The sequence below is a fragment of the Chaetodon auriga genome, chromosome 15 (genome assembly GCF_051107435.1).
Source record: "Chaetodon auriga isolate fChaAug3 chromosome 15, fChaAug3.hap1, whole genome shotgun sequence".
Lineage (NCBI taxonomy): Eukaryota > Metazoa > Chordata > Actinopteri > Chaetodontiformes > Chaetodontidae > Chaetodon > Chaetodon auriga.
Genome location: NC_135088.1, coordinates 18,327,703 through 18,346,384, shown reverse-complemented (window position 1 = coordinate 18,346,384; position 18,682 = coordinate 18,327,703). Strand labels below are relative to the sequence as shown.

The 18,682-nt window shown below is 43.7% G+C and overlaps 1 protein-coding gene across 1 annotated transcript in view; it reads left to right on the top strand.

Moving 5' to 3' along the window:
- lhfpl7 (LHFPL tetraspan subfamily member 7) overlaps positions 1 to 18,682 on the top strand; it is a 90,697-nt gene that overhangs the window by 15,317 nt on the left and 56,698 nt on the right. Inside the window, exon 2 of the mRNA XM_076750190.1 lies at positions 8,789 to 8,927. Coding sequence (XP_076606305.1) covers positions 8,789 to 8,927 — 139 coding nt within the window. The remainder of the gene's footprint in view (positions 1 to 8,788; positions 8,928 to 18,682) is intronic.

Genomic DNA, 18,682 nt, shown 5'->3' with positions numbered 1-18,682 from the left:
GCCTGTATTGACTCCCCCTATACGTGGCAGTTTCACTAACTCCTCAGACACCCAAAAACCAACCAGTGCTGCTGGGCTGGAATTAAACAAGCTGCCTGTCAGTTACTTTGAAGCAGTTTAATTAACAGATCTTAATTAGGAATATGGACCGTGTGAGCAGATGAGTGACATATTTCAAGTTCGTCAGTCACAGTAATGGAGAGTTATGCAAAAACCATCATTAACTCACTGCCATCAAAGATAGACTTTTTAAAAGTTCGTTATTGTTCGTTTTTTCTGTTTCACTGACACCATAAGATGCATTACCTGCAGCAGGTTTTGGGACTGGCACACCCCTTATTTTTAGGACTTTTAGTCTGTGGATTTTTTGTGAACACAGCACGAGGAGAGTGAGATGATGGACCCATTTTAGCTGATGTTGTACTTCAGTGGTGCAAAACAGGTGTGCAATCAATCAAATAACGCGTAGTCAATTCATATGGAGTGAAACGTGGATTTTATGGGCCCCTGGCAATGTGAGGCCTGGAGGCAGTAATTCAACCCTGCGTTTTGGTCCAGATGAGAGAGGCCTTGAAGATTGTACAGTGTCTTCACTCATAGCAGGCTTTCTGCTTCAGATACAAACACACAAAAAAACACTGTTTGGTTGGTAAATACTGTGTAGTCCACTAGACAGAAGTTTAGACTAAGAACAGAAATGACAGGTTACTGCAGTCTCTGGTGTCTCTGAACTAACATCCCGCCCTGAACTGTGATCCAAATCAAACATCCCTTCACAGGACATGCTGTACATGGCTCACAAGTGTATTATAAAGGTGTGTGTGTTGCCCGTCTCTGGTGTGTCTCAGGGGTGTTTCTCCCAGTTCATCCAACCGTGTGTGTGTGTGTGTGTGTGTGTGTGTGTGCCTGTGTGTGTGTGTGTGAAAGCGACACTGCGAGCGCAGAAGAGATTCCACTGTGCTTTCATTTAACATGATACCAAAGACCCAACACCACATTAAAGCATTGCTTTGCAGCAGGGAGCGTCCTGTATGGGTCCTTGGAAGAAATCACTGGATGTCTGATGACAGTGAGGGGCTTTCTACTCTTACTGTGTGTCTTGGCTCTTACTGGGCAAAAGATTAGAGATATTGACATTGACTCTATAAAGGAGTGGTGGTGCCAAACATTAGAGATGTCTGAATTCATGGCCAGGTAGTAGAACGTCTGAATGAGCACCAAGATTAAAGTCACATGAGGCCAAAAGAAAAAACAGTAAGTCAGCCCATGTGGTGAGATTAATGCAGAAAGTTGGCTTTTCCAGACAGCAGTTAAGAAAATGTGCTGAAATGCAAAAATCCGTCCCTGAGAGCGTAGCATTTGAATTATTGAAGTATTACATTTTTAAATTATTCATTTTAATGTCATTACTTTGATAAAAATTCTTCACATCTCCCACTACATAATGACATTAAAGCTGCTACTTGACCTTCTGTACCTCACCATCACATTATTTAAGGCAGTCACAGCTGGAGTTTTCCTGTGCGACTCAAAGTTTTGTAAAGTTGCTGCCGAGAAGATGAGTGCATGAAGTTGGGTTTGCGAGTGCAGTTACGCTCACTAGCAAACAAATGCTAACCAAACGGCTGACTTCTGGTGAGAGAGGAGGCTGCTGCTAACGTCTGAGAGGCCGGTCACAGTGAGAGCTCCGACATAGAAATGAAGAAAATACAGTGTGGGATTATTTTAAAAATGAGCATTTTCTGCACATGGGAGAAGAGGGGCTGCTGGGTTTTATGTACTTATCATGTCCTCTTGAGGATGCCATGTGAGAATGCACAAAAAACCCTGTGATGTATTTGTGTCAGACACCACAATGGAGTGACAAAATGGTGAAATGGCAGAGGACATAGAGCTAAAGTCAGCAGTGGCACTTTCCATTCACTGAAACCACACAGCTATTAGAAAAGACGTGTTACCTCTGGTGTTGGTCTGCCTACGCAACGTTGTGAAGACAGTGACAATATGTGTCCTTATTGCAAATCACTGCTAGGATACACAGTATGGACACAGAAATGTCTTTTTCTATTTGGAAAAACATCTCTGTGAGAGCGCGTTCTTTTATGTTCCTGAAGAGCAAATTACAGATGCAGGCTTCAGGCAAAAATGATGTAAGACTGTGTCTTGGAGCTATAACTCAAAGAATAACCAGAGCAGGTTGACAGCTTTGTGTTCTTGAATGTGTTGGCCACTTGATTTGATGAGGGCACACCCATACACCTAAAGTCACACAAAGCCTTTTACTCATGTTTTGTCCGTCTGTCCACTTTTATTCTACATTCAATTATTCATTATTCTTCAACCAGCTGATGTGATCATGCCAGCAAGACAGAATAAATATTAATGAGTGATTCTTACACGCTCTGTAGGCCACATGCAGCAGTCTATACTGTCCTTTAATCTGGTGATGCTCTTTTCAGTTACCTGAAGGCAGCACGTGTCTGTTCCCTCTGCAGACTAACTGGAGTGATGTTGCAGACTGTCATGGCTCAACCATGCACAACACATTTACTAGTCAAGTTGTGTGCAACCAGCATCAGACTGCTGCAAAATGACCTCAGAAACCTTTGATGCTCACATCAAACTTGTCTTATAATTAATAATGATTTATTCTACAGTGTCTACTACAGGCGCATCGACAGACATATTAAAAACACGTTCCGTGAAAAATTGTAGATTAATTAAAACTTCTCTCTCTGCTGATAATTCTCTCTGGACCATCCGTTAATGCCAGTCCACTCCCAGTGTCTCCATCCCAAAGCTCCGCGTAACCGTAGCAACGCCTGTGCGCCTCATCATTGTAATGAGTCTGGCCACAGTGTCGCTGGGAGCTCCTCTTTTTTTAATTACAATGGAAGTAGATGTGTGGCTGTGATGAGCAGCATCACGTGATGGAGACTGTTTGGGTTGAAGTTTATTGTGGATCATCATAGTGACAGTAGGATCTTCAGATGTATTCATATATTCATATTTGAAGCTCTGCTTGTCCAAAGCAACTAGTTTCCTGTGAGGAAAACCTCCAGGATTCTCAACCTGTCAGTGTGACCTGACAGGGAGAGCTGGAAAATAGAGCCTTTGGTCTTGTTACAACCTGGACCTGATTTTTGTAGTTTTGGTGAACATCTACTGCCCATAAGATGAATCCATCTCAAAATCATTCCAGCCTTCACATGTTAACCAACAAGTGTTTGTTCTGTCCCTGAAAATCCACTGTATCCACAGTATCATACTTGGTGTGGGATTTTATAGTATCATGTCACAATCCAAACTAGAGGAATAAGACTTTCCCCTCTGAGTTTGACCCCCTCTAGTTTGTATGCAAACATTTAGTGAATCCGTATGTGCGTGTGTGTGTGTTGGAGTAGGAACGAGCGCTCCCATGTCCTCCTAAGTGCTCCTGAATGTCACATCCTATCTGCAGCCTGTCCCCGAGGCACAAATGGACACTCCATCCACTTGTCAGGTGATTAATCTCCACTCCCCTCTCTCCCTCATCTCCTCTCCATCTCGTATTCATTCCGTACACACAGCTTCGTCAGCCATTCAGAGGACTGTCACACACACATACACACACTTATCTGTACTACACTGCCTCCACCACTCTCCTCCCGGTGAAGATCATTGAGGAAGACGGATGTATTATTCAGCACATTAATTTAGAGGCGGGGGGTGCTTTTTGTATTAGTGCTCTGGCAGGATGATTAGGGTTGCTCTGAAAGATGATGAAGCTACACGACAAGCAAAGAGAGAAAAGGTGAAGGGGAAGGGAAACAGTTTACAGAAAGCGGACTGGACAGGGGAAATCTCTGATACCTTGTTTTGGAGGCAGCAGAAGCACCTCACCTCTGGCTCACAGATGTTCTGGGGAACTGTGTCACGGTGCTAATGGGCTTCCAGAGGCAGAACATGTCAAGGCTGAGGCTTTGGTGTGACCGCTGGGCTCTCAAGCTGCTGAAAGCTGATTCATGATGTGAGGACCGAGGCGAGCTCACAGACGATGAGACAGCAGTCGCGTACCTGTACACATTAACACGAGCACTAACGCACATGTAACCCATGTAGATATTTCTCTGCCAGTACTCTGCGATGTGTTGTGCGAGAATAAGCCAGGGAAACGGGCTGGAAGGCTTTGACTCTTGTTTTACTCAGTCTGTCACAAATAAACACATAGGAGAGACTTGAGTGGTGTACATGAGGAGGCTGACGACACTTCCGCAGACATGCTCCAGTCAGACTCTCAATCATTCATTCAACATGTAAATAACATCTTAACCACATTAACCAATGGACATAAAATAAACACAATTAAACTTCTCCATACCTGTCACAAATAAACACATAGGAGAGACTTGAGTGGTGTACATGAGGAGGCTGACGACACTTCTGCCGAGGAGAGAGGAAAACGTCACATACACACGAAAACAAAAAACTCTGCCGTGTATCAGCTCTGAGCTAATGAAGCGTGTCATTGTAAACAGTTAGCAGAAGCTAACGCTAACTAGCGTCATTAAAAGACTGCTTCGGAGTCACATTTCTCACACACACAATGCGGCTAACCATGGAAAACTTTCCCCACAACATCCCGACATGAACCGCACCGACCCTGCTAAACAACAGTCTCATTTAACAACATATTTCTCATATTAGTGTGCAAGAAGTTTACACACGTCTTACCCGCAGACATGCTCCAGTCAGACTCTGACCAGAGCACGCAGGTGCAGACCCTCAAACCTCCTCATCATAGCCCCTCCCCTACACACACGCACACAGCTCCCCAAAACAGACAGGCAGGAGAGAGAAACCTCAACAGTGTGAAAAATGAAATACATTGAACATTTTGGTGAAATTATATAAAAATAAATATCCAACTGTTACACACACACGCAGACGAGATAGCCGTCGAGCAATATGGCAAACTCGTCACGTCTGCTTACCGGCGGATCTGCAGTGCTCTCGCTTCACCTCTTGTCCTCCGTGAAGAAGCGGCGTTGGATTGTAAAGTGGGTTTATTTCTGCCAAGGGCCGGCGTGAGCATTAACTGTGTCCTGTAGCTGCCCCCTTCTGACGAGCTGAAATCCTCCATTTCTCGCAGCCTACGTTGATGCGTTTAGCCAGTCAGTCCAGGCTTGGAAAGGCAAAGTGCGTTTAATGAGACATGCCTTGCCATCTCCATCTTGTAACTCCCAATTGAGCAGACAATGAAATTTCATTGGCCCATACAGTGTAATCCCTGACTTCCTTAATGTAATTGGAAATCAAAGAGTCCCCTTCAGACTGTCCCTTTATTACTCAAAGCAGCTGGATGGAGCTTTTTGTATTGGTGCGGTTATTGGTCTCCAACAGGCTCAGGATGTGGACCATTTATTGTGGGAAACCTATAAAGTCTCTTTATGATGGAGCCAGGTAGTCTTACATGTGTATCAGAGCCTGTAGCCCTTGGTTTTATCAGCATTGTAACACTTGTGTGGATATATTAAATGCTGCTCCAGGCCTGTTGCTAGCATTGTGGAATTAAATGGTGCTCGTTGGTCAAGTCCGTCAGGTATTGCCTGTATTAATATGGTGGTGGTGTATAAGTTGTGTCTTTGTGCCTCAACATGCCGTAAGTCACAATATCCTGAGATGATTACCTTCCAAATCAAGTTTACAGACTCCAGTAAAGCGAAAGACAAAGAGATTAAGACATGTCTGCCTGTCTCATTCTGTCTTCTGCCAAATGAAAACTTCTTCCCTCATTCAGCCCCTCGCTTTCCTCTGCAGCTCCAGCTGTTGCAGTGGCTCGACCAGTTATTAACACATAATTACAATCTATTTAGGAAGCATCACTGAGAGGACCAGTGCTGTTAGCAGCTCATTTTCTACTAAATTAACTTGTGCTCAGAGCCACGCAAGTACGTTGGAGGAAAAAGGCTTCCGAAATGTTTCTGTAGGCTATTATCTGTAAGTAAAAATGGTAATGATTATGAGTTTGTTTCATCAGAACACACACAGATGCAGTGTTGGGAGTTGATTAATTGGGGCACCGCTAATTGAAATGTTGGTTGGTTTCTGTAAAAATAGCTGTGTAGCGCTCTGATAGCCTTTGTTAGTCTCTTGGGTTGTGTTTAAATGGCATACAGAAAATGTCATGTGTATAAATCCATTAATGCTTGCAGATAATGAAGTGACTGAAAAGTGGACAGAATACAGAAAGAGTAGCTGGATTTATTGCTTACATATGGAAATATTTATATTTACAGCCGTTCAATGTGTTTTTCATTACCCCCCAGTCATGCATTTTTAAGCTAATCATCATTATGGGACTTAGCTCAGCTGACTAGTCATGATGTGTCTTTTATTGTTAACTCAGAGCTTATACCTTATATACGTGAACATAACTGTCCTCCCCCCTTTCAAGCTCCACTCCCCTATATGAAACATGATGTACCTTTAATGTGTCATAGTGAATTGAGAGCAGCAGGGTGGGAGGCAGGCTGCACACTGGGAGCCCACAAGGCACGCCAAGATCAAGCAACAGAGGGAAAGGAGACATTTCTCTGCATACATGAATATCATTCCAGCGAGAGAGGAAGACGAACAAAGACCTCTGAAGTTAATGACTTCTCTGTATCTTCAAGTGTGCTGCTGCATTTTCTGTCCTCTTGTATTCTCCAGGTTCAAAACAAGAAAAACAAGTAGCTGTGGCAGGAGTGCCAGAGATAAGGGCTGTTATTGGCAACACGTTTCTTTACTTGTTATGTCCCTGTTATGGTTTATTAAAGTGGCTATGATCAGTGTTTTTATGTTAACAAAGGGGCACATGAGTCGCACTGATTGACCCTGATAATCAGGCGACTGCTCTCGTCTGCTGTTCCTCTCAGCTCTGTGCAGCTTACAGCATTTTAGCACTCATTGTTTTGGTTTTATGCCGCACAACTTTATTGTTTCGGTTCAATTTCAGTGTAGCTGGGGAACGTAGTACAGCATTTAAGGCAGATTTTTCTCTCAAGAGTCGATGAGGACTAAACCGAGCTAAAAGTGAGTGAATATTGGACACAACTCCGTATGAATGCCAATGTTGTTACGTATCTCCTGAATGTGTAAATAATCAACTTTCCACTGCCCCCAAATGGCCAAAGAAGCAATTAATTACAGGTCTGAATGAAAAAATATGGCTCATCTGCTGTCCCCTGGCTAATATTGTAGCTTAGCTAATATCCCAGCTGCCGTCACAAAGGAAAAAATTGTCACCAGACACTGCCCTGCTAGAGAGACTGAGAAATGATCACTGTGCTGAATAAAGATGGCATTTGAATCGTAAATTACATCAAATTAAATGTATAATCTTAAAATGATTTGCAATAAAATCACTCTCCCGAGGGAGTTGTTCTTATTCTACACACGCCCTTCCTTTACATCGTAGCCATGGTCAAGGTGCCCTTGTGCAAGGCACTTTGCTCCCAGCAGTGCCCGGGGAGCTGATCTGTAACCCAGATGTGTATAAATGCACTGCTTATATATGCAGGGCGCCGATGAAGAAAAACATACACACCCAACAAACCTGGACAAATAAAGGTCAAAGGAATAATCATCATCATTGCCACCAACATCACAGCACTTAAAGTCGCCTGCTCCCCTCTCTGCCTTTCTGCCAAACACCCAGAACAAGCTAATTAAATCTTCTGTCTGGCATGGAAATCACTCTGCTTTCATCCTTCCTCCATTCACGTCAGTCACATCAGGGACATGCATAATGACACGTGTTTTAGGGCTGCAATTCCCTCGTGCATGTTAGACATTTCTCTCCGATCGCCCCCGCCTGCATGCTAATCACTAGCGTGGCTCTGTTTTCTGACTGCGTTAGTGTGCTGCACTTGTCCAAGCACTTGACTACTAAATGTGTCGAGGAGGATGTGTGGCAGCTTTATTGAAGCTGGAGAGTCAGTTTGAGAGGTTATGCAGATCAAACAGCACCACGAAGACACACAGGTTGTGGGAAACGCGCTCGCACGCCCGCACATACACACACTCCCTCAGGGCTGATGTACGGCAGGGCTTTAAACTTAGCTGCCACTCGTCCAGGAATGCACACTTTCGCAGGAGTCTCTGTGAGAGCGGCTCAAGAGGACAGTTTAGCACATTGATCTGTGTGAAAACACTGACAGCACATTTGTACAAATAAACCCATCTTCCTCACTGCTATGCGTGCTGCTGTATGTACCAGTATGGATACATTTGTACAGTCAAAGCTCATCAGAAAAGTTGTGAATGAATCTGTTGTTGTATGTGTGTGTGTGTGTGTGTGTGTGTGTGTGTGTGTGTGTGTGTGTGTGTGTGTGTGTGGTAGTGCTTCCTGCCTCTGTTTTGCTCCTCCTGCTCCCAGCATGTGTGTGTGATTGAGCAAAGATGTAATGAATAGGGACAGAGCCCTGTTGTTTGGCCATGGAGTGCTGTTTTCAAGCTGAGAGAGCCATTAACCTGTTAGGAGGATTGACTGTGAGATTATGCAATCTGACCCAACCAAAACCCACACTTTTGGCTTCAGGGAGTGTCTTCAAATGTAGCGACGAGTCCTAACTCTTTGACATGAGGATAAACATGTACACATTGGTTTGTGGCTACGTGACACGACAAGCAGATTTCCACAGAAGAATTTGCTCCTGGTTGTGAATATGTGCAACTGTGCGAGTGTCAATCAGGGAGGTGTCGGTTGGACTTTTGGTGAATAAACGCAGCTAAAATGAAATTGTTCTGTGTTTGTATTCTTCAGACCAGTGCGGTGCTCTGTTCAGGAGGCTGTGCTCTGCTGGCTGTCAGCTCCCTGTTGGCCATCATCACAATCTTCCTGCCCAGTGGAGGATGTGAGAGGAGGATCTGCACCCTGGCTGGATACATGCAGATGGCTGCAGGTCAGTACAGATGCATACTTATACTGGATACAGACAGAGACGGAGGACATTCTTCTCAGAAATAACACAACATTTTTGAACTTGTGAAGTCCTTCAGCTGTGCAGAATTCATGATTTCAGCATCTTGAATTGTCCCTGTGCTTGTCAAATAGAAGACATCCTTCACTATCCTATCTTTCACCATTAATGCCACTCTGCAACAAGCATTGATAGCACTGCCTATTACCAGACCTGTAAAAAAAGGAGCTGACTCGGTGCTCATCAGTCACAAAAACAAAAAAAGACAAAAGAAACAACTCGAGGACAGCTGCTGCTAGGCAACCAGAGTCTGCACGATACCTGTAGGGGTGAATCTGCGAAGGGAAGGCGAGGAGAGATTTAGAGCTTGCTGTAAAAAGACAATTATGCCTTCTTAACACAGGTCATTGGTTCAGGGCTACGTGTGACTTATCAGGCCGTCGCTTTCACTCCAACAGAGAAGTAGCCTCGTAAACAAAGCGCAGTCATGTCAACGCTTTGGCTTTAAAAACCCATACTACAGCACGACTCATGTCACTGCTGAGTCCTGGCCTTCACACTAATGCCCTGTGCATCGGACCATTTTAATGGCGGTTGGTGCAAACGTTTTCTGTTGGATATGATTCCTGTGTGCTTTAGATACCAACATATGTTAGTCTGGGTTTTACACCTTCACGTTTACCACTGACTCTGTAAAAGCCGACACTTCTGGTGCTCCTACTGCACTGTTTAAGATAAAATGACAAAATGATCTATTTTTGTCATGAGACAAAGTGCAACAAATTAATTACAATATAATTTTAGCAGGACCAAATACTTGCAAAACTAGTGTCATTCCCCTCAGCTCTAGTGCTAATTAGCAAATGTTCATATGTAACACAGCAAAGTAAGTTGTTAGCATACTGATGTTAGCATTTAGCTCTGTGCACCCTCACAGAACCACCAGCACGTGGACTCTTCATCATGTTTCTCCACCTTCTTGCCATTTGGATTTACTAAGACTGAAGTCGCTTCATCTACCCACTCTGTTCTTCAGGTCAACTGATCCACAAACCCTTAATCGCTATTTTTTTTCCCCCTCATTTATTTATTTAGCGTCAGCAGCAATTATGTAGCCTCTATCCTTGAGAATATTGAGTAGCTAATTTAAATCCTTGCATGTGACATTTCACTGAACGTAATTAGAGGCTGAATTCATTGGGCAGGTTAAATCCTTAGTGACAAATCTGGAACTTTTGCAGAGCATGGTTAATGGTGTGTTTAAAGTGGCGCTTATTGCTCACAGCCAGACTCTCATACTTCTCTGTCTGACTCCAGGATCAGATCAGTGTTGCTTTGGGAAGATGAGAAGGAGTCTGTGGCTGTGCCTCTCTGTGTGAATGTGTGTGCATGTGCGTGCGCGCCTCTGAGTGTAATCCCGTTCTGTGCAATCGAGCTGTGTGCCTTTCGTGGCGACAGACTTTGCTAAATGACAATAAGAAGCGAGGAGCCGGGCCTTTGTTCCGTTTCCAGGTCGACTCTTGTCTAGATAGACGGAGATTTCACAGAGAGCCCACAAAGCCCCGAGGAGGGCAGATCAGAAGACTGTTTGTTTTCCCAGCATTGCAAGTATGAGTGTGTGCATTTGTGTGTGTGTGTGTGTGTGTGTGTGTGTGTGTGTGTGTGCTACCAAAGAGAGCTGATAAACTGAAACAAGTAGATTAAGAACAATGGTGTTCTTTGTGGTGTGCATATTATCAGTGTTGCGTTTGAGGGCGCGTGTTTTCTAGCAGAGAGGGAGAAATGAACTGCTGACGAGACGCTGCTTGTCAACTCTGCCTTTGCAGGTGGACGTGATGCCTGCTTTGATCACTGTGTTTTCTACAGTACGTGTGTGTGTGTGTGTGTGTGCACGAAGGTGGGTTCCTCCACTTGTGAGGGCTGACGTCATTACGAGGAGAAATCCTACAAAGTGAGGACACACATTTTGCACATCATAACTTCTTTTAAGGTTCGACGAGGGTAAAGGTGAGGCTGTGTTTTCTGAGGTTCTTGCTTCATTTATATACACATAATGCAAGGTGCGGCCGTTCAAGCGTATGAATCATTTAAATATCTGATAGGAAGGGAAGGACAGCTTTGTTTGATGGGCCGAGCACAATCACCATTCAGCCCAAATTAAGGGTGTATTTGACAGCGCCTTCTCCAAATATGGCGGCTGTTGATAGCTGCAGAAATAGAGCAGGACTCTTCAAGTACTGTCGCCTTTGTCTTCAACCTCTTGCTGATCCCTTACTGCCAATATATGAACATTCCAGTCTGCACTCATCACAGAGCTCTAAGACAGCATCAACCATTGTGGTCATATACCTCCAAAACACTGTTTCCATTTTCAGCACAATCTTCTGTATCACTGCTTCTATTACACAGCTAGAAGGTAGAAGGCTCAACCCAGGAATGTTTGCACACTCTCTCAGAAGTAAAAGCACATTATGACCTTACATGTGAACCATTCTGTCATGTCCTGCTCTATAAACACTCACTTGCACACACGCACGCTCGGCTGAGGGCCGGGTTGAACCAAGAAAAACCTTTTTTTGAGGTGAAGCTGCCCAGCTCTTACTCAGCCCTTTGGTCCCGTGGGTGAAGTCCAGAATTAGATGTGAACTTGCTAACCCACCACCGGTGGAGCTCGGCGCTTCATCCAGCCGGTTCAGCCGCTGCGCCACCAAGCACTGCCGCCATCAATGTTTTACGCTTTGAGAGAGCGGGAGGTAGAACATTTCTGTGTGCGAAGGCGGGGAGCTTTTTCTCCTGTCATGCATATTTCATCGACTCGTTCTTCTTAGTGGTCAGGATCCACTGGATTGGACGGCTCTTTGGTCTGGTGTGTGTGTGTGTGTGTGTGAGCAGACAGGGAGGCATGAACCTACAGACTCATGCACTTTGCAGGTTTAAGAAATACATACAAGCATTACTGCATTCTAATTTAATGTCCATTAAAGACAAGAATTTCACAGTGCATTTTAATTTCCATGTAGATAACGTTCCAGCAGCCCAGTTTTCAGCGACAGTGACTTTCGTCGCTCGTCTCCCCGGCTCTTTCGGCTCATTTTCTTCAGACTCACCCGCTGACAGAAGCAGCTGAACGCTGCGTTGGGGTTTTGTCGTGGTACAACGCTCAGGCAGATTCTCGCAGTGCAGTTATCTGTTCGGGGCTAAAGACATGTCACACTCGGCTGAGTGTACAAGCACTCGCTGCACATACAAGCTTAATCTCAGCTGTTTTCCTGCAGGGTTATAGCCATATTAACATATGGAGATAATGTGCATTATGTGCTTACATAAAAATCCGCTGGAGATTTTATTTGCTGCATTGATTGCCTGGTGTTTTTTTTCTGTTTTTTATTGATTTGACTGCAAGAGAGTAGTATTCCACTTCAAAAAAAAAAAATGTTAGTGGTGAGAAAAAGGCTCTTTGGGAGTTGCTTGGTTTGAGGACTTGAAAGGGATACGCTTGAAGCTCTGTTTTTCTGTTCTTGAAAGAGATATTTTTTTTACCTGTAGAGTCGGAGAAGTTTGTGTTTGCAGTTTTTCATTGTTACATGGGGAGATAAAAGGAGAGAAATATCACTCTGCAATAAGCGGGAAACTACAACTGAAATCTGGCTTTACTGTGAGCGCTGAATTGGGCAGCACTGTTTTTGTTTGGTTTCTTTTAAAGAAAAGTATATAAACCCAAAGTGTCTGCACAAGGCATTCAACAATGTACGAAATATTTCATGTGCTAGAGCATGAAAATGTTCTTGTGTTTTTTTCAAAATGTCAAGATCTTGTTGAAATCCTTTTAACTTTAACCTTGATGGCAAGTCAAGAAAGAAAAAAGCTGAAAGCACAACAAGTCACTGAAGAAACATATTTTCTAATGATGTTTCACCTCAGCTAAAGGCGAAGTCCTGAAGAAGCAGCTAATTTTATTTTGGAAATCTAGATTTGCCTTATTGATGACAAAGCCTTGCATGTTATTCGACCATCGAGTGCTTTGAGTAAAGCCTGGTGACTTGATGTAAACCTCAATGTATATTTTTTGCCAACATAATTTGGGGAGCTACCAATTGTTTTAGTATTTGGATTTTTTTTTTTACAGCATAATAGTTTAGTGAATCTTATCTGTTAGCATGCTAACATGCTTTTTACTAGCTGATTCCTTATCATACAACCCTTCAGATTTACTTTGCGACCCTTGCAGGGCGACTACTGATTAAGAGCAGTATTTGATACGTCCTTGAGTGTGAGGAGAGGTAGGTTAAATGACTGGTGGGCACTTGGGAAATCAACCTCTTGTACAACAACATCAGTAACAACTAAATTATTCTTCTGATATCTGCATATATCACAGTACTTTGTTTGAGCCACAGGACTGAATTAAATCAAAGCCATGACACTGTGACTACTCTCGGCACCGAACGAGCAAATTTTGCAGTCACAGCAGGGTGAATGGAAACTGGCTCTGTGAAGGAACGTTATCATTCGCTCAGTGGACTGTCCTTTGGCTGAAAAGGCTTCTAATTTGCAGCTAAACTCCATCCAACCCCAGCTGTACCCGGTGAATATTTCCCTTTGAAGATTCCCTCTGTGCAGCCCTCTGAAACTGTACCTTCTTATCTGCATCCCCATCAGAGAGTCCTTCAGTGCTTTCACCCCAACCCTGGCTGCTTGGGGAGGGAGAGGCAGTGTGTGTTCCCTCACACGCATACACACTCTCACATCCAGTTTCATTGTGCTGATGCTAAGGAAGCCCGGCCTGCTGTGTCAGCGTTCCCCTGGGCAAAGCTGCTATGCAGATGTCCTCTGAAGCATGGTGATGAAAATAGGAAGTTGCTTTGATCAAAGCACCTGCTGTGTTATTTCAGTGCTGCTGTCGCCGCCGGAGCCCATATGGTACCTGTGCCAGCTGTCAATCACCTTTCCAATTCAGATGAATACATTTTCCATATCGGGCTGGATTAGAGTGGCAGACCCTATTAGCAGAATGTGTCCCTCCAACAATTAAATTACACTTTGTGAGTTTTTCTTTCATCACTGCGGGAGGAAGGATGATTGGCCCATCATTCATGTCACCATTAGTATTCTGAAGCGTTTTCCTGGAGAAAGTCTCAGACTGAGCGAGATAACTTTTCTTAGAGAGCAAACATTACTGGAGCATTATTTGATTATCTCAGCCATCTTTGAACTCCTTCCAGCTGCCTCCAGGCACAAAACGTAGCAATTCCTGTCCAGTTTTCCGTATTTCTGTGTGATGGGAGCAACTTCAGGTCAAGCGCCTCGCTCAAACATTCCTTGCCAGCCGTTGTTTTGGAGTCTTTCATTTCTGCTCCGCCCTCCAGGCTGCTTCCTTCTCATTTAATATGCTGTGCTTCTGAGAGTTCGTGTGTGGAGTAAATCCATGCTCCTTCTTCTGACCTGTCACTCCCCCATCTTCCGTCCAATTTTTGCTCTCATCCTTTTTAACTCCTCTCACAGAGCATTTCCTATAAGCACGTCTTCATCACAATCAGTACTCCAAACCTCTTTTTTGCTTGTTTTCTGTCAATCACTTATATTTCATTCTGTTTCATCATGACTCGGCCGGCCCGAAGGCTCTCACACACCTCAAAAGTCGTTTTTTGCAAGGAGAACCACCGAATCTCATGATCTACCAAAGAAATCAAGGACAGAAAAGTCGATTTAGCTTCTATGCACAAGTCTTTGCTCTGCTCATGCTGTGTGTGTGTGTGTGTGTGTGTGTGTGTGTGTGTGTGTGTGTGTGTGTGTGCAGACAGAACGTGACCCAGTTTAGACGCAGTGTGATGCTGACATTGTAACCTCTTCACCTGTGACTCAGGGGTGCTGACAATAGACATTAATCATAGATGTGCGTCTTGTCTGTCAGAGTGTTTGTGCGTGTGTATGTGTGTGTGTGTCCCTTTTTGTATAATCAGAGCTGTGTTTTGCTCTTGTTGTTGACAGTAATGGGATTGGTCACATCTCGCCATCGCTGCTTCCTCCACCCCTCAGACACACATGCTGCAATCTGAACATTTTCTTCTGGTTTGTTCTGTAGTTTAACAAATCTCATTAATTAAACAGGGCAGGAGCAGATTTACACAGAAATCATTCATATTTACTGGAGCAACATTACGCAGCCACTTCATCTGCACTCAGCCCATCTTGACAAAGCATTTACAAACATGCAACATGTTTGATTCATTCACTGATATGTACCCTGCTTTATTACGGCATTTCTCATCATTGCAAATGGATAAACTGGGCCTAATGTCTACTTATGAATCAAAGCCTGTGTGTGTTTTTGTCTTTCTGTATGCTGGGCTCACTCATTGGTCAAATCTGATATTGTAATTATGGGCACGGTGGCACTCAGCTCTGCTTGCTCGCTGACACATTACCCACAAAAACCAAAGTAATTGGTTCCACCAGTCAATTAGAGCCGGACTGTAATTAAGACTGAACTTTCATCTTGTCCAACTCATCTATTTTTCTGGTTTCCTCGAGAATCTCCCGTAGACTTTGTGTTGAGGCAGCCGCCTGAGATCAACAGTTTTTTTTAATCTATCTTTAATGTTGCCTTTTGAAAGGGCGCCGGTGCTTTGATACTTTCCTCCAGATCAAATGTGAAGAAGCAAGAAAACCGGCATGTTTAAGAAATTTTCCCCTCTGATATTAATGTTCTTTACAATATTAATTAACCTTCCTTATCATCTGTATATGCTGGAAACCCTTTGATTATCCTTGTGCGCGCACACACAAACACACAAGCACACACTGAAGCTGTCCCAGCATGTAGTTACACCATATAATTGTGTCACAGTAACATGCAACAAATGCCCTGTTGGTGGAGGACAGGAGGCAGATGAACGGAGGCAGATTGAAAGGAAAGGTGGGGGAATTGCTGCACTTTATTTTTTTTTTAGACTTTTTCATATTTGTTCTGGTGGACCGAATCAGTCTTTTCACTTTTGTCAGATGGAGGAGAAGCGTTGCAGGATCCAAAACATGTTTGCCTGTTTCTTATTCCTCTCCTGTCTCCATCCTCTTCCTGCTCCTCCGTCATTCTGCCACGAATGCCCCGGCAAACGCACACACATACACACGCACCCACATTCACACAGAAACACACTGAAAGAACTATGCATATTACATGAGTCCTCCACCTCTGAAGGCCTCTTTGCTTTTTTTTATTCTGCGACTTAGAGCAAAGATGATGAGGTGGAAGCCAGATCCTGCACTTAAGGGCTGTTTCCTTACTTTGCTGCAGAAACCAGAGGCTGCTGCTTCTGGGAAACGTGTGACTCGAAGATATTGTGTGCTGCAGTTTGAAACATCAGTATGCAATTCAGTACTGTCTTTGTGTAATGATCGTAAACAGTTGAGACTGAGGAAATTAAGGAAATCCATTGCTTATTGATGTGCTGCTGTTTCTCTGTAATAAGACCATGTTACCAGTTTCACTTTCTTTGAATCTCCCCTTAATTAATTTGTGTTGTACCTGAAATTATTTTGGACAAAACAACATCTAAAGTTTACTTGGGTTCAGCGAACTGGACACTTTTGGAACAATTTGATGTCTGCACTGAATAGCCTGACTGCAAAGGGAATACATTTGTTAGCCCTGGTAACACCTGCCCCTGCAATTAGGAACAAGACGCACCTGTGCTGGCACTCAGGTGTGTGCTCTGGGTGTTTGAGCTAGTAAATCTAGATGGTCGCTGGTTGAAGATTGGCTCAGAGTGGGTCACATAATACAACTCGCATTTGTGTGTGTGTATGTGTGTGTGTGTGTGTGTGTGTGTGTGTGTGTGTGTGTGTGTGTGTGTGTGTGTGTGTTTCTTCCAGGAATTCCCACTAGTGCTTGTTTGATATGAACAACAGCCAGGATGACTCATTGTTGTGTCTGTGGCTGTTGGATTGCAGCTGCTTTATTCCTTTACACTGGGCCCTCAGCCGTAAACACACACACACACACACACACACACGCTCTTGGATGAGTGTTTGCGGGCGTGTGTGTGTGTGTGTGTGTGGGTTTGCGCATGTTTATTCGTGCCTTCCTTTCAGTTTCATTTCTCTTATGTCGTTTTATCCTCTCCCCTCTCATGCAGTGATTGATCCTCTGCTCAGAGGCTTCTCTTGAGTGCACAGCGATGAGTGAGAGCTTGTGCCGCGTTGTCATGTTTTTGTTTGTGCCATCTGTGTTGTTTGGAATTAGTTTTTGTAGGCAATATGAAGGGTTGAGACCGCCGGTACCTGTCACACACACACCATGATTGATTAGGCAATGCTGCTCAATTGCTATTGCTTTGCTTGTGTTTATGACTTTCTCATTTGCATGAGGAAAATGAATGTGTTAGCTCTACTAAGTGAATTAAAAATGCTGCATCTGAGGACTACGTGTAGGTGTGCATATGCATGTACGCTGGCCAACTTGTGAATTCTTGTAAATACACTCTGAAATAGAGAATAGTCCGGCCTTTTTACATCATCGGCATTCGCAGCTCAACAGCTTTGTCAAGAAATTTGAAGTAGCTTAGCATAAAGGTAACAAAGTCTGCCTACCAGAAACTCCAAAGCTCCCTAATTAACATGTTATATCTCGTTTGCTTAATCTCGACAAAAACCAGTGTAAAAACATCAATTTGTGGTTTTACCAGACACAGTCAGGCAAGCTGTTTCCTGTTTCCAGGCTTTATGCTAAGTTAGCTAACTTCTGGTTGTAGCTTTTAGGCCTGTTGAAACTGGACAAAAATGGCGTTTGAATATTCCCTCTCAAAAACCACATGGGTTTGAATCAATCTAATATCTTTGTTAAGTGACGATTAAAGGGCAAGCAGTCACAAATATCTGGTAGCTCCATGTACAGTGCGGATAAAATCTACACAAAATAAAACCATTTCACCATTTTTGCTGTATGTATCCTAGTCGCTGGTCTGCACAGATGAGAAGGGAAGAACTGTAGCAATCCAGGACATGTTTGAGCTTTCAAGTGTCTGCAGCAAAAGGCAGAGAGAGCAGCAGAGGGAATATTTTCTCACAAAGACAATAGCAGCAGGGCGGCTGAGGACTGACTGCATTTAGAGGCAGCTGGATATGAACAGATATCAGGTAGATTCAGTGGAGATGCTGAAGTGGGCAGAGTGACCTGCTTTTGTTGCTGATCTTAAACTGACCAACGTTTATTGTCTTTTTATTCAGGAAGTGAAATAAATCTGCACTGCACGAGAAAATCCACCAAAATTCAGTGATCATTGAGTTGAAGCATGATGTATGTATAATCTGGGTACAAACTGTTGTATACTACATATACTATAGCATATACTATAATATACACTACATTAAGCTTTGCTACACATAATTGTACTAAGCTGTGCTACAGTACCAGACAGTCAGAACTGTTCCCCACCAGAGGCTGTCTAGCTGGCAGCTGGCTGGGATCCAGTTTTCTGTTATCTTCCAACCACTGGAAGCCCCCCCCCCCTTCCTGCAGGACATGTCCAGATTCTGCTGTAAACACACCCACTCGTTTGTTGTAGGGTATCATCTTCAGATGGCACTCCCTTCACAACAACACATACATACAGTATGGCCCATACTACAGTGCAGTCATGTTTCTCTGTTTAGACCAAACTCTAAACTCTACTGTGTTTTGCTATACTGTACTATTATAAAAAGCTGGACGGATAATCATGTACAGTGATACAGATGAT